The sequence below is a fragment of the Loxodonta africana genome, chromosome 1 (genome assembly GCF_030014295.1).
Source record: "Loxodonta africana isolate mLoxAfr1 chromosome 1, mLoxAfr1.hap2, whole genome shotgun sequence".
Lineage (NCBI taxonomy): Eukaryota > Metazoa > Chordata > Mammalia > Proboscidea > Elephantidae > Loxodonta > Loxodonta africana.
This window is the reverse complement of record NC_087342.1, coordinates 53449759-53472265: the sequence shown is the minus strand read 5'-3', so window position 1 is coordinate 53472265 and position 22507 is coordinate 53449759. Positions and strand designations below refer to the sequence as shown.

Sequence of the window (22507 nt, the reverse complement as noted above, 5' to 3'; positions counted from 1 at the left end):
GAAAACAAAACTCCTCACAACTGGACCAATAAGCAACATGATAACAGAGAAAAGAATGAAGTTGCCAAAGATTTCATTTCACTTTTACTCAATCAACACCCATGGAAGCAGCAGTCAAGAAATCAAATGATGCATTGCACTGGGCAAATCTGCTGCAAAAGACCTCTTTGAAGTGCTGAAAAGCAATGGTGTCACCTTGAAGACTAAGGTGTGCCTGACCCAAGCCACGCTATTTTCAATCGCATCATATGCATGTGGAAGCTGGACAATGAATAAGGAAGACCGAAGAAGAATTGATGCTTTTGAATCATGGTGCTGGCAAAGAATATGGACTATTCCACAGACTGCCAAAAGAACGAACAAATCTATCTTGGAAGAAGTACAACCAGAATGCTCCTTAGAAGCGTGGAGAGACTTCGTCTCACATACTTTGGACACATCATCAGGCAGAATCATTCCCTGGAGAAGGATCATGCTTGCTAAAGTAGAGGGTCAGCAAAAAGAGGAAGACTGTCAACAAGATGGATTGACACAGAGGCATCAATACGTACTGAATCAAGTAATGGACTCATTAGCATAACTGTTCATATCCCCAAATTTTAAAAATCAGATGACATTCTTAAAAACCCTCAATGGCCTTATGCCTTCTTTATTACCAGAAATGATAAATACTCTGCATTTTATTTGGATTTACCCTAGGTTTCCATGACTATCTTCAATTTTAAAAATCACAATTTGGCCTCCATCTCTGACACTAAACTTTCAATCATGATCCAAGAAGGAAAATCAAAGCAATTACTAGCTCAGGCTGCATGGAAAAATGGCAGACGAATCTGTCAATTTAAACTTCCTGTGACATAGGTTAAGAGGACAGGTTTTGGAATTAGACTCCTGGATTAAAAGGCAAGCCCCATTACCTTTCTGGGCCTCATTTCCTCTGCTGTAAAATGATGGTTGTGAAGATTAAGAGATAATACTTGTAAGGTGTTGATCCTAGAATGTACTCAACAAGTTTTGTCCAGTAGTTATACTAGTAGTAAATGATAAGGATATTTCTAATCGGTGATTCACCCATTCAGTAAATGCTGTTGGAACAGTTGATAGCCATCTGGAAAAAATAATTTAGCTCCTATTTCACGTGATTCCCCAAGATAAATTTCAAATGAATTAAAGCTGAAAAATTTCAGCTAAGTATTAAAAACAAATCTATAAAAGTAAACATAAAATATAAGAAAATATGTTTATTATTACTGTAGACCACCACACATCTGTCAGTTTGTTGTACTGTGGTGGCTTGTGTGTTGCTGTGATACTGGAAGCTTTGCCCCTGGTATCTCAAATACCAGCAGGGTCACCCTTGGTGGACAGGTTTCAGCAGAGCTTCCAACTAAGACACACTAGGAAGAAGAACCTAGCAGTCTACTTCTGAAAAAAATTGGCCAGTGAAAAACTTATGAATAGCAGAACACTGTCTGACATACAGTGTCAGAAGATGAGGCACTGAGGTTAGAAGGCACTCAAAATACAACCAGGCAAGAGCTACCTCCTCAAAGTAGAGTCAACCTTAATGACGTAGATGGAGTTAAGTTTCTGGGACCTTCTTTTGCTGATATGACACGACTAAATGAGAAGAAACAGCTGCAAACATCAATTAATATTTGGAATGTGGAATGCATGAAGTATGAAACTAGAAAAACTGGAAGCCATTAAAAATGAAATGGAACACATAGATTGATACCCTAGGTATTAGTGAGCTGAAATGGATTGGTACTGACCATTTTGAATAGGACAATCATATGGCCTACTATGCCAGGGATGACAAATGAAGAGGAACGGCGTCACGTTTATCATCGAAAAAAACATTTCCAGATCTACTTTGAAGTACAACACTGTCAGTGACAGGATAATATCCATACACCTACAAGGAAGACCAACTGATACAATTATTATTCAAATTTCAACACCAAACGCTAAGGCCAAAGATGAAGAAATTGAAGATTTTTACCAACTTCTGCAGTCTGAAATTGATCAAACATGCAATCAAGATGCATTGATAATTACTGGTGATTAGAATGTGAACGTTGGAAACAAAGAAGAAGGATTGATAGTTGGAAAATATAGCCTTGGTGATAGAAACAACCCCAGAGGATCGCATGCTAGAATTTTGCAAGACCAATGACTTCTTCATGGTAGATACATTTTTTCAGCAACATAAATGGCAATTACACACACATGGATCTTGGAAGATGGAATACACAGGAATCAAATTGACTACATCTGTGGAAAGAGACAACGGAAAAGCTCAATATCATCAGTCAGAAGAAGGCCAGGGGCCGACTGTGGAACAGACCATCAATTGCTCATATGCAAGTTTAAGTTGAAGATGAAGAAGATTAGAACAAGTCCACGAGAGCCAAAGAATGACCCTGAGTATATCTCACCTGAATTTACAGACCATCTCAAGAACAGATTTGATGCACTGCACACTAATGACCGAAGATCAGAGTTGTGGAATGACATCAAGTACATCGTACATAAAGAAAGCACAAGGTCTTTAAAGAGAAAGGAAATTAAGAAAAGACCAAGATGGATGTCAGAGATTTGAAGACAAAGTATTTTAATGACATGTGTAAAGACCTGGAGATAGAAAACCAAAAAGGAAGAACATGCTCGACATTCTCAAGCTGCAAGAACTGATGTAAAAATTCAAGCCTTGATTGCAATATTGAAGGATTCTATGGGGAAAATACTAAATGGCATAGGAAGCATCAAAAGAAGATGGGAGGAATACAGAGTCACTGTACCAAAAGGAACTGGTCAACATTCAACCATTTCAGGAGGCAGCATATGATCAAGATCCCATGCAACTGAAGAGATTCAAGCTGCCCTGAAGGCACTGGCGAAAAACAAGCCTCCAGGAACTGACAGAATACCAATCGAGATGTTTCAACAAACGATGCAGTGCTGGAGGTGCTCACTCGTCTATACAAGAAATTTGGAAGACAGGTACCTGGCCAACCAACTGGAGGAGATCCGTATTTATGCCTATTCCCAAGAAAGGTGATCCAATCAAATGTGGAAATTATCAAAACAATATCATTGATATCACACACAAGTAAAATTTTGCTGAAGATCATTCAAAAGTGGTGGCAGCAGTACATCAGCAGAGAACTGCCAGAAATTCAAGCTATGTCAGGTGGATCAGGACTGAAAGCAGAGAGTAACAGAAAGATGTTCACCTGTGTTTTACTGATTATGAAAAGGCATTCAACTGTGTGGATCATAACAAATTACGGATAACATTATGAAGAATGGGAATTTCAGAACACTTAATTGCTGCTCATGAGGAACCTGTACATAGGTCAAGACGCAGTCGTTCGAACAGAACGAGGGGATAGTGCGTCAAGGTAAGAAAAGTATGCATCAGGGTTGTATCCTTTCACCATGCCTATTCAATTTGTATGTGAGCAAAAAATCTCAGAAGCTGGACTATATGAAGAAGGGGGCTTCAGGGTTGGAAGGAGACTTATTAACAACTTGCATTACACAGGTGACACAATCTTGCTTGCTGAAAGATGAGGAGGACTTGAAACACTCATTGATGAAGATCAAAGACAAAAGCCTTCAGTATGAATTATACCTGTCGTGGACTGAATTATGTCCCCCCCAAAATGTGTGTATCAATTTGGCTGGGCCATGATTTCTAGTATAGTGTGGTTGCCCTTCATTTTGTGATTGTAATTTTATGTTTAAGAATATTAGGGTGGGATTGTAACACCCTTACCCAGGTCACATTCCTGATCCAATGTAAAGGGAGTTGCCCTTCGGTGTGGCCTGCACCACTTTTTAACTCTCAAGAGATGAAAAGGAAGCAAGTGGAGAGTTGAGGACCTCAGACCACCAAGAAGGCAGTGCCGAGAGAAGAGTGTGTCTTTTGGACCTGCGGTCCCTGTGCAGAAAAGCTCCTAGTCCAGGGAAAGACTGATAAGAAGGCCGACAGAGAAAGAACACCTTCTCCTGGAGCCGGCACCCTGAATTCAGACTTCTAGCCTCCTGGACTGTGAGAGAATAAATTTCTCTTTGTTAAAGCCATCCACTTGTGGTATTTCTGTTATAGCAGCACTAGATGACTAAGACAATACCTCAACATAAAGAAAACAAAAATCCTCACAGCTGGACCAATATGCAACATCATGATAAACAAAGAAAAGACTGAAGTTGTCAAGGATTTCATTTTGCTTGGATCCACCATCAATACCCATGGAAGCAGCAGTCAAGAAATCAAAAGAAGCATTGCATTGGGGAAATCTGCTGCAAAAGACCTCTTTCAACTGTTGAAAAGCAAAGATGTCACCTTGAAGCCTAAGATGCATCTGACCCAAGCCTCTGTTTTCTTAGTTTGCCAGCATCTTCCCAAAGAACCAGTTTTTTTGTTTGGTTACTCTTTCATAAGCTCAATTTACAAAACTTAACAGTATTTGTATCAGTAAAACTAGACAATGTCATAAAAAAGACACTATGCACCACATCATAACACAATTAATGTTTAGGGGTTGACATAACCAAAAATATACAACCCTCCATTGAGACAAAATGTTTAAATGCTAATAAAAGACATGGAAGAGGATCTGGATAGAAATATATTACACATTCTTGGACTGGATAATTTAATGCATCAATTCTTCCCAAATTAGTCTCTACATTCAATAGAATGCTAACCAAAATCATTTTCAAACTTTTTAAGATACTCAAAAGACATACTCTAAAATTTATATGAAGAACAAAGGTTCATGAGTAGTTATGTCAACTTTGAGAAAAAAAGTAAAGAGAGAGCTCTTACCCCACTAAATATTAAGACATACTACAAAAAACCATAGGAATTAAAAAAAAAAAAAAAAAAGTCCCTTTTGCAACAAGAACAGATAGAAGACCAATGGATCCAAATAGTGTGCAGCAACAGATCCATGTACTCTGAGAACTTTAAACACAATAAAGGTGTCAGATCAATGAGGATTTCATGGATTTTTAGCGGACAGTGTGGTAAAAACTGACTCAGTATATGAGAAGGGAAACAAAATCACCTGGAATCATGTCTAACACCAAATGCAAATGTAGACTCTAGACCAGGGGGTAAATTACAGCCTGAAAGTCAGGTGCGTGTTTTTGCAAATAAAGTTTTCTCGGAACAAACCATGTCCATTAATTTCTGTATGTTGTTTCTGCTTTACAATAACACAGCTGAACAGTTCTGACACAGACCATCTAACCTGCAAAGCCTAAAATATTTACTATCTGGCCCATTAAGAAAAAGTTTGCTGACTCCTGCTCTAGATGAATTAAAAGGTAAAACTATTAAGTTAACAGAAGAAAATATATCAAAATATCTTTTGACCTTAGTGTGGGGAAGAATTACTTGAACAAAATCCTAAATTATAAACCATGAACAAAAAACTCATCAATTCTAATTACATCAAAGTTAAAGATTTCTGTTCAATAAATGACATTATGGATGAAGGTAACTGATAAAAGACAGAGAAGTTATTGCAGAGTCCAAAACCAACAAAAGACCAATATCTCTAATACATAAGAAACATCAAAAATAAGCAAAGAATTCGAACAAATAATACACAGGAAAAACCCCGATGCTGTTCAGTCGATTCCAACACATGAGGATAGGAAGAGATGCTCATGCTCATTAGTAAACAGAGAAACTCAAATTAAACCAACATTAAGATGTAACTTTACATCTTTAGACTGGTTAAAATTAAGACAGCTATATAATTTCAAGTGATGGTGGGGATACTGGAACATAAAAATCTCACTCACACACCAACCGCAGACATGAAATATTTTCATGTTTCATTCTCAAGTATGAACAGCAAGCAAAGGTCACAAACATTTAAGGAAAACCTCCAACATGTAAGAGAGGGATGCCAACAAAAACATAAGGGGAAAGAAAAAAGTGTCAGGGGAAAAGAGGTGATGCCTGGAGAAGAAGAGAACTTACCGGAAAAAAAAGAAAAAAAAAAACTTTAATAACTGATATTCTCAAAGAGAAGATAATTATATCCACAAAAAAACTACATTGGGAATGAAAAAAAAAAATCAAAGAACAAGAAAAGGCTTTTAGAAGTAAAAAATATTGTATCTAAAACTAAAAACTCAATGGAAAGTACAAAATATAAAGCCACAGAATGTTCTACTATCATAGAATAGTAGAACAAAACAGGAGAAAAGATCAGAGTCTTATATGATACGACCATTTCAGAAAGACCAACATCTGAATAATTAGGCTTTCCATTAACAGAAAACAAAAAGAGCATTATCAACAAAGTGAAATGGGTGAATTAACAAAAAAAATACAAGTTCTTTTTAAGCATCCATAGAACATTTTATATACTGGGTCCTAAAAGCAATATCAACAACTGTCAAAGTAGTGGAATCTTACAGATTATTTTCTTTGACTAGTACGCACTTAAGATAGAAATAAGAAAAAAGATACCTAGAAAAAAACCTATGTATTCAGAAATTTAAAGAACACATTTCTAAAAACTCACAGATCACTGTAAATTAAAACTATTTTAGAACTGGATGCTAAAAACATTACATATCAAAACTTGTGGAATACTTTAGGAAAATTTACGGCCTTAAATGCTTATATTAAAAAAGAAGAGACAAGGTAACAGTTTACCCAGAAAAAAAAAAAAAAGGTATACAGGTAAAACAATCATAATACACTACTTATTCCTCTGGTGTTTATTTACATACGTGTAACAACATGTACAATAATATTTGAGGTAAGTAAAACATAATAACCTACATTAGGAAAATTAGAGAAAGGGAAAAGGGTGTGTTATGTAAGTTCTTAGCCACCTATAATGGGATGGAGATACATATATATAATGTCTACAATTGATAACCTAAGAAATATTAGTATAAACATACTATTTGGAAACATGGATATAAATATCAAAAGAAACAGGTATTTACAGTGGTTGCTTTTAGTGAGTGTGACTAGGCTGTGAGGAGTAAGAAAGTGCTACTTTTCACTCTAAGCTTTTGAGTAAACATTTTAAAATTACGTACATGTATCACCGTGGGGTAAGAACACATCTAAAAACATGGACAGAACTGTTCACAGCCAAGAGGAGCCTAAGGAGACATGATGACTAAATGTAGTGTGGTGTCCTGGGTGGGATCCTAGAACTGAAAAACTGAGGAAACGTGAATAAAGTGTGGACTTTAGTTAATAAGAAGAAAAAAAAATTAAGGAGCCCTGGTGGTGCAGTGGTTAAAGTGCTTGGCTGCTAACCAAAAGGTCAGTGGTTCGAATCTATAAGCCACTCTGCAGGAGAACTTTGTGGCAGTCTGCTTCCGTAAAGATTCACAGCCTTGGAAGCCCTACGGGGCAGTTTTACTCTGTCCTATAGGATGGCTATAGGGTCGCTACAAGTTGGAATCAACTTGATGGCAGTGCATCATAAAACAAATTTTCCCATTGAACTGCTTTTCCCCTTGCCAACCCTACTCAAAATCCCCCTGCTTTCCATGGCCTGCAGGATTCTGGTTGGTCTTCCATGACCCATTAGAACTTGGCTCTTTTCAATCCTTCTAGCAGAATGTCCAACTATCCACTACACATATCCTGTGCTTCAGCTCAATCTGAGTACTCATTTAAAACCCAACCTATGGTACAATGGATGAGGTACCATAGGATAAAGTTACAGGTTTAATGCAGCAGTACCTAACAACAACAAAAACCCAACACAGCACAATACAGAAAAAACAAATAGTAAATGAAGAAAGGATGAGAAAAGAGACTACTCACTATTTCTCACCACTATTTTATTGTTGTCTTATTAGTGCCATAAGACAAGACCATACTCAGAGATACAAGAGCAAGGCTTTCCTCTCAAGGCCAGGTATGTCCTGTGATGGAAAAGAAGGGAGGCCTTTGAACTGCAGAAGACAAGGGTGTCCTCTTATCTTTGGAGCTAAGAACCAACCAGACAAGAAGAAACCCTTATTAGAAAATCCCAAAACAGAGCCAGTGGTAGGAGTGAACTGACCCAGATATATGGAAGTAAACCAGAAGTGAACAGCATTCTAAGCCATGACAGAACCACCAGCAGAAGAGAGAAGCAGCCAGTTTGGGGCACAGCCATACAAAAGCAGCAGCTGTGGCACCCTCCAGTCTCAACAGGATGAATCTTAGTTCTGATCCAACTAGAAGCAGAAACAAGCAGAATTATCCCTTTGAACCCAAGGCTGGAGATGGGGCCTAAGTGTAGCGTCAAGAGGAGAGGGCCCAAGGGAATGAATTTGCAGGACTCAGAGGAAAAGGCTCACGAGGCAGAAAAGCAGAAAACTTGCAAATAACTAGAGGACACTCTAACGTGGTTTATTTCTATTAGGCAAGGGGAGATGTGTGCCATCATAATTTGTACATAAAGAGTCAAATGCGATTTTATTTTCTAGTCACAGACAGATGACATCAAAGGCCTAAGGGCAATATTTTTTATTTTTTTAAAACAATTATTGCTGTCATATTTTTTCCCTTTCTCCTTTACTAAATAGTGACCTCTTTTAAAACAAATTACATTCACTTATAATTACACTTTATGATACAAATTTTCCCACTGAATTGCTTTGTCCCTTGCCAATTTTTACAAAGTTTTTAATTTCCAACAAAACCTTACATACTGAGTCTTCACATAGAAGTATAAAAATCATACGTACAAATCAAAGTTCATAGCTGCAAGGGCTGACAAACCCAAGATTGGCAGGTAAGCTGCTGGCTCAAGTTCCAAGAACGATCAGTCAGATGATGACAAGCCAGCTGCAGGATCTAGAGCGAGCAAAAGCCAGCAAGCTCTGCCAGAATGTCCATATACGTTAGATGCAGGCCACGCCATAAGGAAATTAATTCCCTTTCAACTGACTGACTATGCATAGCAGATCTCATCATGGAAGTAATTACATTATATCAGATCTCATCATGGAGGTGATTAGAACATTACATAACTGCCAAACTACATCAGAATTGCCAAACTACTGAAAATCATGGCCCAGCCAAGTTGACACACAACCTTAACCATCACACACAGGTTCAAGGGATAAATGAACTAATCTTCACCTCTGAGGTGAAGTATGTATAATGCTGAAAAATATTCTATATGAAAGATTATACTACTGTTACATTTACAATAAGGATAAAGTCACCAAAACCATATGTACATAAAAATTATATCCTTAAACAAGACAAAATCAACTTACTAGTAATCATTGCTCCAGTTACAGAAGCCAGAAATCCGATGCTGACGGCAATGACAGAGATTACTCGCCCCTGCCTATGCCTCTGTAGCATCACAAACATCAACACTCCTGCAGCACCATGGACAAACAGAGAGGAGAAGAGAGCCCAGAGAAAGATCCAGTACCACATCTCTGAAACGAAAAGGGAAAGTGTTAACAATGCTGTTGAAATACATCTCATATAATTCATTTCAGCAAATGTTTTAGGAAAGATTAAATGAGATAGTGGATATAAAAATGCCTAGCACAGTATCTGACACATAACCCAGAAACCAAGCCCATTGCTGTTGAGTCGATTCTGACTCATCGTGACCCTATATGACAGAGCAGAACTGCCCCACAGGGTTTCCAAGTAGCAGCTGGTGGATTCGAACTGCCAACCTTTTGGTTAGCAGCTGAGCTCTTGAACACTGTGCCACCAGGGCTCCATCTGACACACAGTCATACTAAATAAATTTTAATAATTACCATCATTACTAACGCTTAATGAGGAAATAATTCAGTCCATGACTTCAGAAGGTGACGGCTGTACTCTAATTTCCCCTAAATGTCCCCATTATTTGGCTATCCACCATCAATTTGGCTAATAAACCCTTGATATAGTATTTTCAAACCTCCTGGAATTATAAATTATGTTAGATGTATAATTTCCTATTTTCTACACTAAATACCAGTGACCAAACAAACGAAAACCCACTGCCATCGAGTGGATTCCGACTCATAGCAACCCTATAGGACAGAGCAGAACTGCCCCATAGGGATTTCAAGGAGTGGATTCGAACTGCTGACCTTTTGGTTAGCACCCAAGCTCTTAACCACTGCACCGCCAGGGCTCCAAACTACCCCCTCTCCCCCCAAAAAACCCTAATACAAATTATCTCAGAAATCAGTTACTGCATTATCTTTTAAGAATTTCAGACAAGTCTCCCCTGGACCTCAACTTTTTACACAAAAGAAATCAGGTGTTTTTTTGTTCTTTTTAATTCTTTGCCTCTGGTCATTTTAGTTGTCCTTGCCCAGAAATTTTCAATTAACTGTTCATTGAAACTTTAGACTTACAGCCAGTTTTTTGTTCTAGTATTTGTCTCCTTCCTTCTGGACACCCCATTGCCTCCCAATCAATCCACATCATTCCAGAGAGACTGCTTTGCCCTTGCATTGATGCCGACTCCCTGGCCACACCTGTGGTGACGTACAACAGGGCAGGCAACTGATCAAGCTAGTCCAATGGTTCCCTTTCCCTGAGAATTTCTGAGTTGGCAGCATCTGAGTCTCCTCAGTCTTTAGTAGCTAAAGTTGAAAGGATCAGGATTTTGTGTGCCATTTCATCGTTAAATGATGAAAACCATGATACAAGAAGAGAGAAAAACAGATCCATTAGAGAAAGATAAGAGACCGGCCCCACACTGAATTCAACGCAAAATCCCAATTTCCTTGTGTGATGTAATGAGTTCCTTTTTGTGTAGCCTTTCTCCTTGGTTATTTGGAAAAACAGCTTGGGAGATTTTCCCCCTAAGCCTTGAGGAATTATTACCTTTGCCCTAGTTGTTTGGAAAAGCAATTTGGAGGACCTCTCAGGCTGCTTTCTACCCCGAAGGGTTGTTACTGTTACCCAAAGGAAGAGCAAGTCCCTGCCTGTAGAACAAGTCACTTTTGTACAAGACTTGATTTGACTGACACCTTATAGGTAACTGAGGACTGAATGAAATCTGGTCTGGTGAGAGAGCTCATGCCTTATAACTGATGAGGACTATGATATATTAATGGCTGAAATGCAGAGGTTTAGGAGGTCTCCTGGTTGACAGAAGCCAGGAAGGGAGCATGTCCTTTGGGAGAGGCCTGACCCAAGCCTGGTAAAAAAAAAAAAGGCTGCAGCTGAGAAAGCTGCCAGCTAAGAGCTGGGCTTGTTAGCTGACAAAGCCGCAGCTTAGACATGCCAGCTAAGGCCTGGGCTGGCAGAGAAGCAGACCCATGAGGGGGCAGAGTAGTCCTGAAGCTGCTACACTGGCTATGAGCTAGGCCAATCAGCAGCAGGTGATGGTGGGGACGCCTGATGGCAAAGAGGTCTGACAGCAGAAAGCAGCTGAGAGAGATAAGCAGACTGCTACACTGTCTATGAGCTGAGCCAGTTAAGCAGTGGAGAGATCTGATGGCAGACAGCAGCTGACAGAGCTTAGCAGGTGCTACACTGGATATGAGCTGGGCCAGTTAACAGTGGAGACACCAACAGCAGAGAAGCCTGATGGCAGAAAGCAACTGAGAGAGCTGTGCTCCACTGAATAAGAGAGGGATGTACTCTCCACTTTGGGGGAGCCTTCTGGATCTTGCCTGTGTGCTTCCTGATGCTGATCCCAAGTTGTTCATATTACTTCCAAGTTGATCCTGATATGGAGTTGTAGCCTGTTACTTCCCCTAATAAGCCACATAACTGTGAGTATGGTCTATGAGCTCTACATGGCCATTGCAATGAATTATCAAACACCGCAGAGAAGTAGAGAGTGCTGTGGGAGTGCCAGCTGGTATCAGAAATAATGGAGATGTGGGATGGCAGAAATACACCTGACGTCTGCCTCATAGCAACCAGCTTTGTGCTGACTGTGATTCTTACGCCTCATGAATACACCTTGTAATAAAATTATTTTTATTTAAACTAATTCAGGTAAAGTTTCTGTTACTTATACCTAAAAGAGTTGACTCCAAAAAGTTTAGGTGTCAACTTGAGAATGGTTCTTCTATGCAAACATTCTATAATGCAAAGAAATTTCATCTGCTATTTATACTCAGGGTTTACTCTCTAAAAGCCATTGCTGAGACCAGAGCCAAGATGGCGGAATGGACAGAGGCTTCCGGTGAGCCCTCTTTACAACAAAGACCCGAAAAAACAAGTGAAATGAGTATATCTGTGACAAGCAGGGAGCCCTGCGCATTAAAGGCAAGCTTAGACAATGAACTGAGGGGCAGGGGGAAGAAGAGACCGTTCAGAAGTGGAGAGGAGCTACCGGACCTGAATCACAGGGAGCCCTCAGGCACCATTCCTGGAGTGGCAGCGTCTGCAGCAGCGGCGGGCTGGTACTACCCTCAGCCGCAGTTTCCTCAGGGAGAAGCAACCAGCCACACAGCCTACTCGCACCTCCGGAACCTGAGAAGAATGGTGCTCTCGGCAAAAGCTAAGTACTTGAGTATATTTTACCGTGCCCCCCCCACCCCCAAGCCAGCTTCAGCGGCCAAATGCCTGGGCCTGAGATAGACCCTGGTGAGCACCCAGAGCCATCCTCCCGGCCTTGGGGAAGGGAAAAATTTGCAACTGGGGGGAAAAGATAATTTGCTAACTCCATTAACCAGGGGAACTCAGGACAGAAGCGGCTCCTGTCCAGGCATAAACCGTCTGTGGACCTTGAGCACCCTTCCCTTCTGTGTGGACCTGTGTGGGCCTATTTCGGGAGAATAGGCCCTTGTTGGCAAACTCCAACCATTTCAGCTGTGGTGGGTGTCTGACGTTTGACATTGCTTTGCCTATTAAACAAGGTCCTCGCCTACCCACATCAGGGACCTAAGGACTGGCAGCTCCACTCAAGTCACCCAGCCACCCACGACAGGGGTCCAAAGATAACTGGTACCTCCCAGTCCTCACAACCAAAAACTTTGGGTGCCCACGGTCCCTCTGCAGAACCCACCCACCTGCACGCTCTAGGGAAGAGAGACACGTTTTCTTCAGAGACACTTGGGGGTCGGTTCTCAGCCCCCTGCCTTGTTCATAGCGTGACCCCCTGCTGCAATCAGATACCGGTATATATGCCAATCACCCCTGCCCCTCTAAGACTGTAGGACAGAGCCTGTACCACACACATGATATCAGCTACCTGGAAACCTAAGCTGAATTCATACAAGAAAACTGAATGGACTCCTAGACTGATATACCTGATAACAGCTCTAGCCAGCTGGGGACAGGACACCAGAGCTCCAAAGGTGAAAATAATCAAGCTAGCTCACTCAAGCAACCCATAGGGGTATACCAAAACAAAACAAAGCAAGCAACTACGACACAGTAAGCAAGCATAAACTAATACAATAACTTATAGATGGCTCGGAGACAACAGTCAATAGCAAGTCACATAAAGAAACAGACCATGATCACCTCAACAGGCTCTCAAAACAAAGAATCCAGGGATCTTCTACATGAAAGCGCATTCCTGGAATTACCTGATGCAGAATATAAAAGTTTAATATACAGAACCCTTCAAGACATCAGGAAGGAAATGAGGCAATACGCAGAACAAGCCAAGGAACACAGATTAAGCAACTGAAGAAATCAGAAAGATTATTCAGGAACATAATGAAAAGCTTAATAAGCTGGAAAAATCCATAGACAGACAGCAATCACAAATTCAGAAGATTAACAATAAAATTACAGAATTAGACAACTCAATAGAAAGTCAGAGGAGCAGAATTAAGCAAGTAGAAGCTAGAATTTCTGAACTCGAAGATAAATCATGTGCACTAATATACTTGAAGAAAAATCAGATAAAAGAATTAAAAAAAAATGAAGAAACCTTAAGAATCATGTGGGACTCTATCAAGAGAAATAACTTACGAGTGATTGGAGTACCAGAACAGGGAGGGATAACAGAAAATGCAGAGAAAATTGTTGAGGATTTGTTGGCAGAAAACTCCCCTGATATTGTGAAAGATGAGAAGATATCCAAGATGCTCATCGAACTCCACATAAGGTAGATTTTAAAAAGAAAGTCACCAAGACATATTATAATCAAACTTGCCAAAACCAAAGATAAAGAGAGAATTATAAGAGCAGTGAGGGATAAACAAAAAGTCACCTACAAGGGAGAGCCAATAAGAATAAGCTCGGACTACTTGGCACAAACCATCCAGGCAAGAAGGCAATAGGATGACATATTAAAAAATTGAAGGAAAACAACTGCCTGCCAAGAATCATATATCCAGCAAAACTGTCTCTTAAGTATGAAGGTGAAATTAGGACATTTCCAGATAAACACAAGTTTAGGGAATTTGTAAAAACCAAACCAAAACTACAAGAAATACTAAAAGGAGTTCTTTGGTTAGAAAATCAATAATATCAGGTATCGACCCAAGACTAGAACACTGGGCAGAGCAATCAGAAGTCAACGCAGACGGAAATCCAAAAAAACAAAGCAAGATAATAAAAAAGTCCAAAACAGGGCAACAGCGATGTTATTATATAAAAGAAGACAACATGAAAATAATAAAAAGGGAATAAAAAATGTAATCATACACCTTCCATATGGAGAGGAAGACACGGTGATACAAAGAAATCAAAGTTAGTTTTAAATTTAGAAAAATAGGAGTAAATAATAAGGTAGCCACAAAGGAGACAAACCATCCTACTCATCAAAATAAAATACAAGGGAAAAACACAGACTCAGCAGAAACAAAATCAACAACAACAAATATGAGGAAAGGACAAAATATAAAGAAAATCTACTCAGCACATAAAATCAAGTGGGAAAAAGAATCTGTCAACACACAAAACAAGACATCAAAATGATAGCACTAAATTCATACCTATCTGTAATTACCCTGAATGTAAATGGACTAAACGCACCAATAAAGAGACAGTGGCAGAATGGATTAAAAAACACAATCCATCTATATGCTGCCTACAAGAGGCACACCTTAGAGACACAAACTAAAACTCAAAGGATGGAAAAAAATATATCAAGCAAACAACAATCAAAAAAGAGTGGGAGTGGCAATATTAATTTCTGACAAAATAGACTTTAAAGTTAAATTCATTATAAAGGATAAGGAAGGACACTATATAATGATAAAAGGGACAATAGACATCAAGAAGATATAACCATATTAAATATTTATGGACCCAATGACAGGACTGAAAGATATATAAAACAAACTCTATCAGTACTGAAAAGTGAGACAGACAGCTCCACAATAATAGTAGGAGACTTCAACACACGACTTTCAGTGAAGGACAGGACATCCAGAAAGAAGCTCCATAAATACACGGAAGATCTAAATGCCACAATCAACCAACTTGACCTCACAGACATTTACAGAACACTCCACCCAACAGCAACCAAGTATACTTTCTTTTCTAGTGCACATGGAACATTCTCTAGAATAGACCACATATTAGGTCATAAAGCAAGCCTTAGCAGAATCCAAAACACTGAAATATTACAAAGCATCTTCTCTGACCACAAGGCACAGAAAAAGCAGGGAAAAGAAATCAAACACTCGGAAACTGAACAATACCCTGCTCAAAAAAGACTGGATTATAGAAGACATTAAAGATGGAATAAAGAAATTCAGAGAATCCAATGAGAATGAAAACACTTCCTATCAGAACCTTTGGTACACAACAAAAACGGTGCTGAGAGGCCAATTTATATCAATATATGCACACATCCAAAAAGAAGAAAGGGCCAAAATCAAAGAATTATCCCTACAACTTGAACAAATAGAAAGAGAGCAACAAAAGAAACGCACAGGCACCAGAAGAAAATAAATCATAAAATTAGAGCTGAACTAAATGAAATAGAAAACACAAAAACAACTGAAAGAGTTAACAAGACCAAAAGCTGGTTTTTTGAAAATATCAACAAAATTGATAAACCACTGGCCAAACTGACAAAAGAAAAACAGGAGAGGAAGCAAATAACCCAAATAAGAAATGAGAGAGGCGATATTACAACAGACCCAACTGAAATTAAAAGAGTCATATCAGATTAATATGAAAAACTATACTCAAATTTGAAAACCTAGAAGAAATGGATGAATTCCTAGAAACACACTACCTACCTAAACTAACACAAACAGAGGTAGAACAACTAAACAGACCCGTAACAAAACGAGATTGAAAGGGTAATCAAAAACCTCCCAACAAAAAAAAAGCCCTGGTCCAGACAGCTTCACTGCAGAGTTCTACCAAACTTTCAGAGAAGAGTTAACACCACTACTACTAAAGGTATTTCAGAGCATAGAAAAGGACGGAATACTCCCAAACTCATTCTATGAAGCCACCATATCCCTGATACCAAAACCAGGTAGAGACCACAAGAAAATTATAGACCTATATCCCTCATGAATGTAGATGCAAAAATCCTCAACAAAATTCTAGCCAATAGAATTCAACAACATATCAAAAAAATAATTCACCATGACCAAGTGGGATTCATATCAGGTATGCAGGGATAGTTCAACATTACAAAAACAATTAATGTAATCCACCACATAAATGAAACAAAAGACAAGAATCACATGATTTTATCAATTGATGCAGAAAAGGCATTTGACAAAGTTCAACACCCATTCATGATAAAAAGTCTCAGCAAAAGAGTAATAGAAAGAAAATTCCTCAACATAATAAAGGCATTTACACAAAGCCAACAGCCAACATCGCCCTAAATGGAGAGAGCCTGAAAACATTCCCATTGAGATCAGGAACCAGACAAGGATGCCCTTTATCACCACTCTTATTCAACATTGTGCTGGAAGTCCTAGCCAGAGCAATTAGGCTAGATGAAGAAAAAAAGGACACTCAGATCGGCAAGGAAGAAGTAAAAGTATCTCTATTTGCAGATGACATGATCTTATACACAGAAAACCCTAAGGAGTTCTCAAGAAAACTACTGAAACTAATAGAAGAGTTCAGCAGAGTATTGGGATACAAGATAAACATACAAAAATCAGCTGGATTCCTCTACAGCAACAAAAAGAACATCAAAGAGGAAATCACCAAATCAATGCCTTTTACAGTAGCCCCCAAGAAGATAAAATACTTAGGAATAAATCTTACCAGAGAGATAAAAGACTTATAAAAAGAAAACTACAGTACGCTTCTACAAGAAACCAAAAGAGACTTACTTAAGTGGAAGAACATTACCTTGCTCATGGATAGGAAGAGTTAACATTATAAAAATGTCTGTTCTACCAAAAGTGATCTATACATTTAATGCGATTCTGATCCAAATCCCAATGACATTCTTTAATGAGATGGAGAAACAAATCACCAACTTCACATGGAAGGGAAAGAGGCCCGGATAAATAAGGCCCGGAAAAAGAACAAAGTGGGAGGCCTTACTTTACCTGATTTTAGAACCTATTATACTGCCACAGCAGTCAAAACAGGCTGGTACTGGTACAACAATCGATACATAGACCAATGGAACAGAATTGAGAATCCAGACATAAATCCATCCACATATGAGCAGTTGATATTTGACAAAGGCCCCAAAACAGTTAAATGGGGGAAAAGACAGTCGTTTTTAACAAATGGTGCCAGGCATAAACTGGATATCCATCTGCAAAAAAATGAACGACCCATACCTGACTCCATGCACAAAAACTAACTCAAAATGGATCAAAGGCCTAAATATAAAATCTAAAACAATAAAGATCATGGAAAAAAAAATAGGGACAACGTTAGGAGCCCTAATACATGGCATAAACAGTATACAAAACATTATAAAGAATGTACAAGAAAAACTAGATAGCTAGGAGCTCTTAAAAATCAAACACCTATGCTCATCCAAAGATTTCACCAAAAGAGTAAGAAGACTCCCTACAGACCGGGAAAAAGTTTTTAGCTATGACATTTCTGATCAGCGCCTGATCTCTAAAATCTACATGATACTGCAGAAACTCAACAGCAAAAAGACAACCCAATTAAAAAATGGGCAAAAGATATGAATAGACACTTCACTAAAGTAAAGACATCCAGGTAGCTAACAGATACATGAGGAAATGTTCACGATCATTAGCCATTAGAGAAATGCAGATCAAAACTACAACGAAGATATCATCTCACTCCAACAAGGCTGGCATTCATCCAAAAAACACAAAATAATAAATGTTGGAGAGACTGGAACACTTATACGCTGCTGGTGGGAATGTAAAATGGTACAACCACTTTGGAAATCGATTTGGTGCTTCCTTAAAAAGCTAGAAATAGAACTACCATACGAGCCAGCAATCCCACTCCTTGGAATATATCCTAGAGAGATTATCAGCCTTTACATGAACAGATATATCCACACACATGTTCATTGTAGCACTGTTTACAACAGCAAAAAGATGGAAGCAACCAAGGTGCCCATCAACAGATGAATGGATAAATAAATTATGGTATATTCACACAATGGAATACTACGCATCGGTAAAGAACAGTGAGGAATCTGTGAAACATCTCATAACATGGAGGAACCTGGAAGGCATTATGCTGAGTGAAATTAGTTGCAAAAGGACAAATATTGTATAAGACCATTATTATAAGAACTTGAGAAATAGTTTAAACTGAGAAGAAAACATTCTTTTGTGGTTACAAGAAGGGGATGAAGGGTGGGAGAGGAGCATTCACTAATTAGATAGTACATAAAAACTACTTTAGGTGAAGGGAAAGACAGCACACAATACAGGGGAGGTCAGCACAATTGGACTAAACCAAAAGCAAAGAAGTTTCCTGAATAAATTGAATGCTTCGAAGGTCAGTGTAGCAGGGGCAGGGGTCTGGGGACCATGGTTTCAGGGGACATCTAACCCAAATGGCATAATAAAATCTTAAGAAAACATTCTGCATCCCGTTTTGAAGAGTGGGGTCTTAAACACTAGCAAGCAGCCATCTAAAATGCATCAATAGGTCTCAACCCACCTGGATCAAAGGAGAATGCAGAACACCAAGGATACAAGGTAATTACGAGCCCAGGAGACAGAAAAGGCCACATGAACCAGAGTCTACATCATCCTGAGATGAGAAGAACTAGATGGTGCCCAGCTACAACCGATGACTGCCCTGATAGGGAACACAACAGAGAACCCCTGAGGGAGCAGGAGAGCAGTGGGATGCAGACCCCAAATCCTCATAAGACCGGACTTAATGGTCTGACTGAGACTAGAAGGACCCCAGTGGTCATGACCCCCAGACCTTCTGTTGGCCCAGGACAGGAACCATTCCCGAAGCCAACTCTTCAGACATGGATTGGACTGGACAATGGGTTGGAGAGGGATGCTGGTGAGGAGTGAGCTTCTTGGATCAGGTGGACACTTGAGACTGTGTTGGCATCTCCTGTCTGGAGGGGAAATGAGAGGGTGGAGGGGGTTAGAAGCTGGCAAAATGGACATGAAAAAAGAGTGTGGAGGGAGACAGCGGGCTTTCTCATTAGGGGGAGAGTAACTGGGAGTGTGTAGCACGGTGTATATGGGTTTTTGTGTGAGAGACTGACTTGATTTGTAAACTTTCACTTAAAGCACAATAAAAATTACAAAAAAAAAAAAAAATCCATTGCTGCCAAGTCGATTCCAACTCAGAGCAACCCTACAGGACAGAGTAGAATTGCCCTATCGGATTGCCAAAGAACAGCTGGTGGATTTGAACTGCCGACCTTTTGTTTAGCAGTTGTAGCTCTTAACCACAATGCCACCTCTGGCAAGTATAAGGTAAATGTCAACAAAGTAGTCATAAAAAACAAAAATGAACTAAAATGTGTTTATCCAAACATTATTAAAGTATGATAATAAATTTAAAAGATAATGATTTTAATTTGTGATCATAAGTGATTAAGTATTTAAAACAAAACAAAAAACTCTCATTAAAAAAGGATCCCATTATAAAAGGGCAACCTGATAAGGGATGTTTGTTGTGATGGGCCTATTCTGAATTTTGACTGTGCTGGTGGGTAACTACACTCTGCAGAACTAAACACTTACACACACAAATGAGTACAATACAGGTGAAATCTGAATAAGGCTGGTGAACTGTGTCACTGTCAGTATCCTGGTTATGATATTATACTACAGTTTTGTAAGATGTTACCATTATTGCAAACAAAGTAATGGGTATACAGGAGCCCTCTGTATTATTTCTTACAACTGTAAGTAAAGCTACCATTATTTCAATAATAAACTCAGCTAATAGTAAGGAAGAGTCCATTTTACAGTTTAATGTTTTATAAAACCACAAGATATCAAAGAATCATACACTTAAAATAGTCTCTAAATGGCCCTCCAATGACCAGTCCTATTTTTAGGATTTTCAAAGGAGCAAGGACAGTACTGGATTATCTCTTAAATAGACTGAACACGCACAAACTACCTAAAACTCGAACTTGCTTTTACGTTTCTTTCAAAAAAAAAAAAAAACTATTTTCACGGGAGAAAAACTGAACTCTGCTAAGAACATTTACAATTCCTTTAGGTTTTGTATTATTACTATTATTTTCAGTCACCTGCTAGCTCAATCTATCTATCAGTGAACAAGGCCTTTGAAAGTCTTGATCCACTCTGGACAAGGGCGTCTGTCTACCATACTACTCACTACTGGCAAATGAATGAAACCTACTGGACTAGTTCAGGTGAAACAAACTGCAGAATCCTAAAAATAGAGGAGAAGAGATGAAGCAGAAGCTGTAAGAGCACAGGAGTGTAATATCAGTTTTTCTTTCTTACACTGTCGAGGCAGTAAACTAAAGAGAATACCCTGGAGGTCCACGGTTTTCTCGTTCCACCCACACCCCACCTAATCCAACCTTCTAGCAAATGGGTAAGAGTAAGCGGAAGGAGTCAGAAGGTGACTTCGCTAGTGCAAAGCAAGTAATAAAATTTACAAAACACAAAACAAAAGCTTCGAAGCTTCCCAATGCATACAATCACCTCTGTTTACTAGAAGAGGGCTGTCCCTTCTTCCTTGGCTGGTCTCATAAAGTCCTTTCACTACTTTTGCCATTCAAAGCTGCCTGGGATCTGCATCTTCAACTAATTTTGCCTTTATTGTTGCTGTATGTTAATTTACTTTCTGGTTGGATAAACGGCAAGAGAGTTGTGATATTCCTTCCAGTCTCCAAACAGTACTAGAAATAGCCTTGTTCTCAATCTGCATTTTTCATCTGCCCTGGTTGCCAAGTCCCTCAAAAATTATCTTATGTGCTTTTTGTTTTTAAGCTTTGAACAATATTGTTTATGAGAAATGAACTACTCTAGATGTCTAAGAAATATTAATTGGGGAAAAAAGTCAACAAAAGATACATATTATATGATCCTAAGTGTATGTTTGCATACGTACAGAAAATACGTAAATAAACAGAACACTTAATGGCTATCTTTCAGGGGTAACATAGGCAGTGGAGTGAAATTATTTTACGTGTTCTTTGCTGTTTATTTTTAACAACCAGCCTGAAATACTTTTAAATTTTTTTACTGGGACTACATTATTTTAAAAAATAGTTTTTTATTCTACTGTTCAGTGCATTAAAGGAAAAGATGTTTTACTAGGCCAATGGTTCTCAATACTAATTGATCAAAAAATTACATTTAGAGCAACTAAAACAATCTCTGGAAGTGGGGCCTAAATAACTATACTTTTATCAGACCTCCTAAATGTGGTGTATAACAGAGATGCAATTAAACCACTACTCTAGGCTAAAGTTATATAATGCATTTATTTAAAAAATCCCAAAGTCATAAAAACAACGAAACCCGTCTCATTAACTACTAAATACATTTTTTAATACTCAAATACAGAGTATCTAACTCTTCTAATAATATCGTTAGGAAGTAGGTACTAAAAACTTACTATTCTTTCAGCATATTCTGGGCCTCAAACTGAAAATACGATACCAATAAAACACTACCTTTTAGGGCTGTTCATAATTTTCTACCTTCGTGCTGTTCATAATTTTCTACCTTCGTTAAAAAATGGTCCATGTTATGCATGTTTAAATAATCTGTGTAAAGATTAAGTTATCTCAAGCTTTTTTTTTCACCCCAGCAAACCTAAGGTGTGGAACTCATTCCCACTTGTTTCTAACAGCAGTGACGTCTCAATGTGGGCTCATATCCCACCCAGAGGACTTATTCAACTCTCAGAGAGATGATATATTTGTAATTCGAAAAAGTCCCCTAGATCTGCAAACTAAGGCCCATGGGCCCAATCCAGCTCTCCACCTATTCCTGTGTGACCTGTTAGCTAAGAATGGTTTTTACATTTTTAAACGTTTGGGGAAAAAATCAAGGACAAAATCTGTGACATATAAAAAATCACATGAAATTCAAATTTCAATACCCATAAAGTTTTATGAGAACACAGACTTGCTCATTCTTCTTGTCTGTGGCTGCTTTCTGGCTACAATGGCAGAGATCAGGAGTTGTAACAGACCACAGTGGTCCACAAAACAGAATTTGCTGT

At 38.8% G+C, this 22507-nt stretch overlaps 1 protein-coding gene across 1 annotated transcript in view; it reads right to left on the bottom strand.

Annotated features, from left to right (window-relative positions):
- Positions 1-22507, bottom strand: part of TMEM170B (transmembrane protein 170B) — a 65841-nt gene that overhangs the window by 9987 nt on the left and 33347 nt on the right. Inside the window, exon 2 of the mRNA XM_003416465.4 lies at positions 9277-9447. Coding sequence (XP_003416513.1) covers positions 9277-9447 — 171 coding nt within the window. The remainder of the gene's footprint in view (positions 1-9276; positions 9448-22507) is intronic.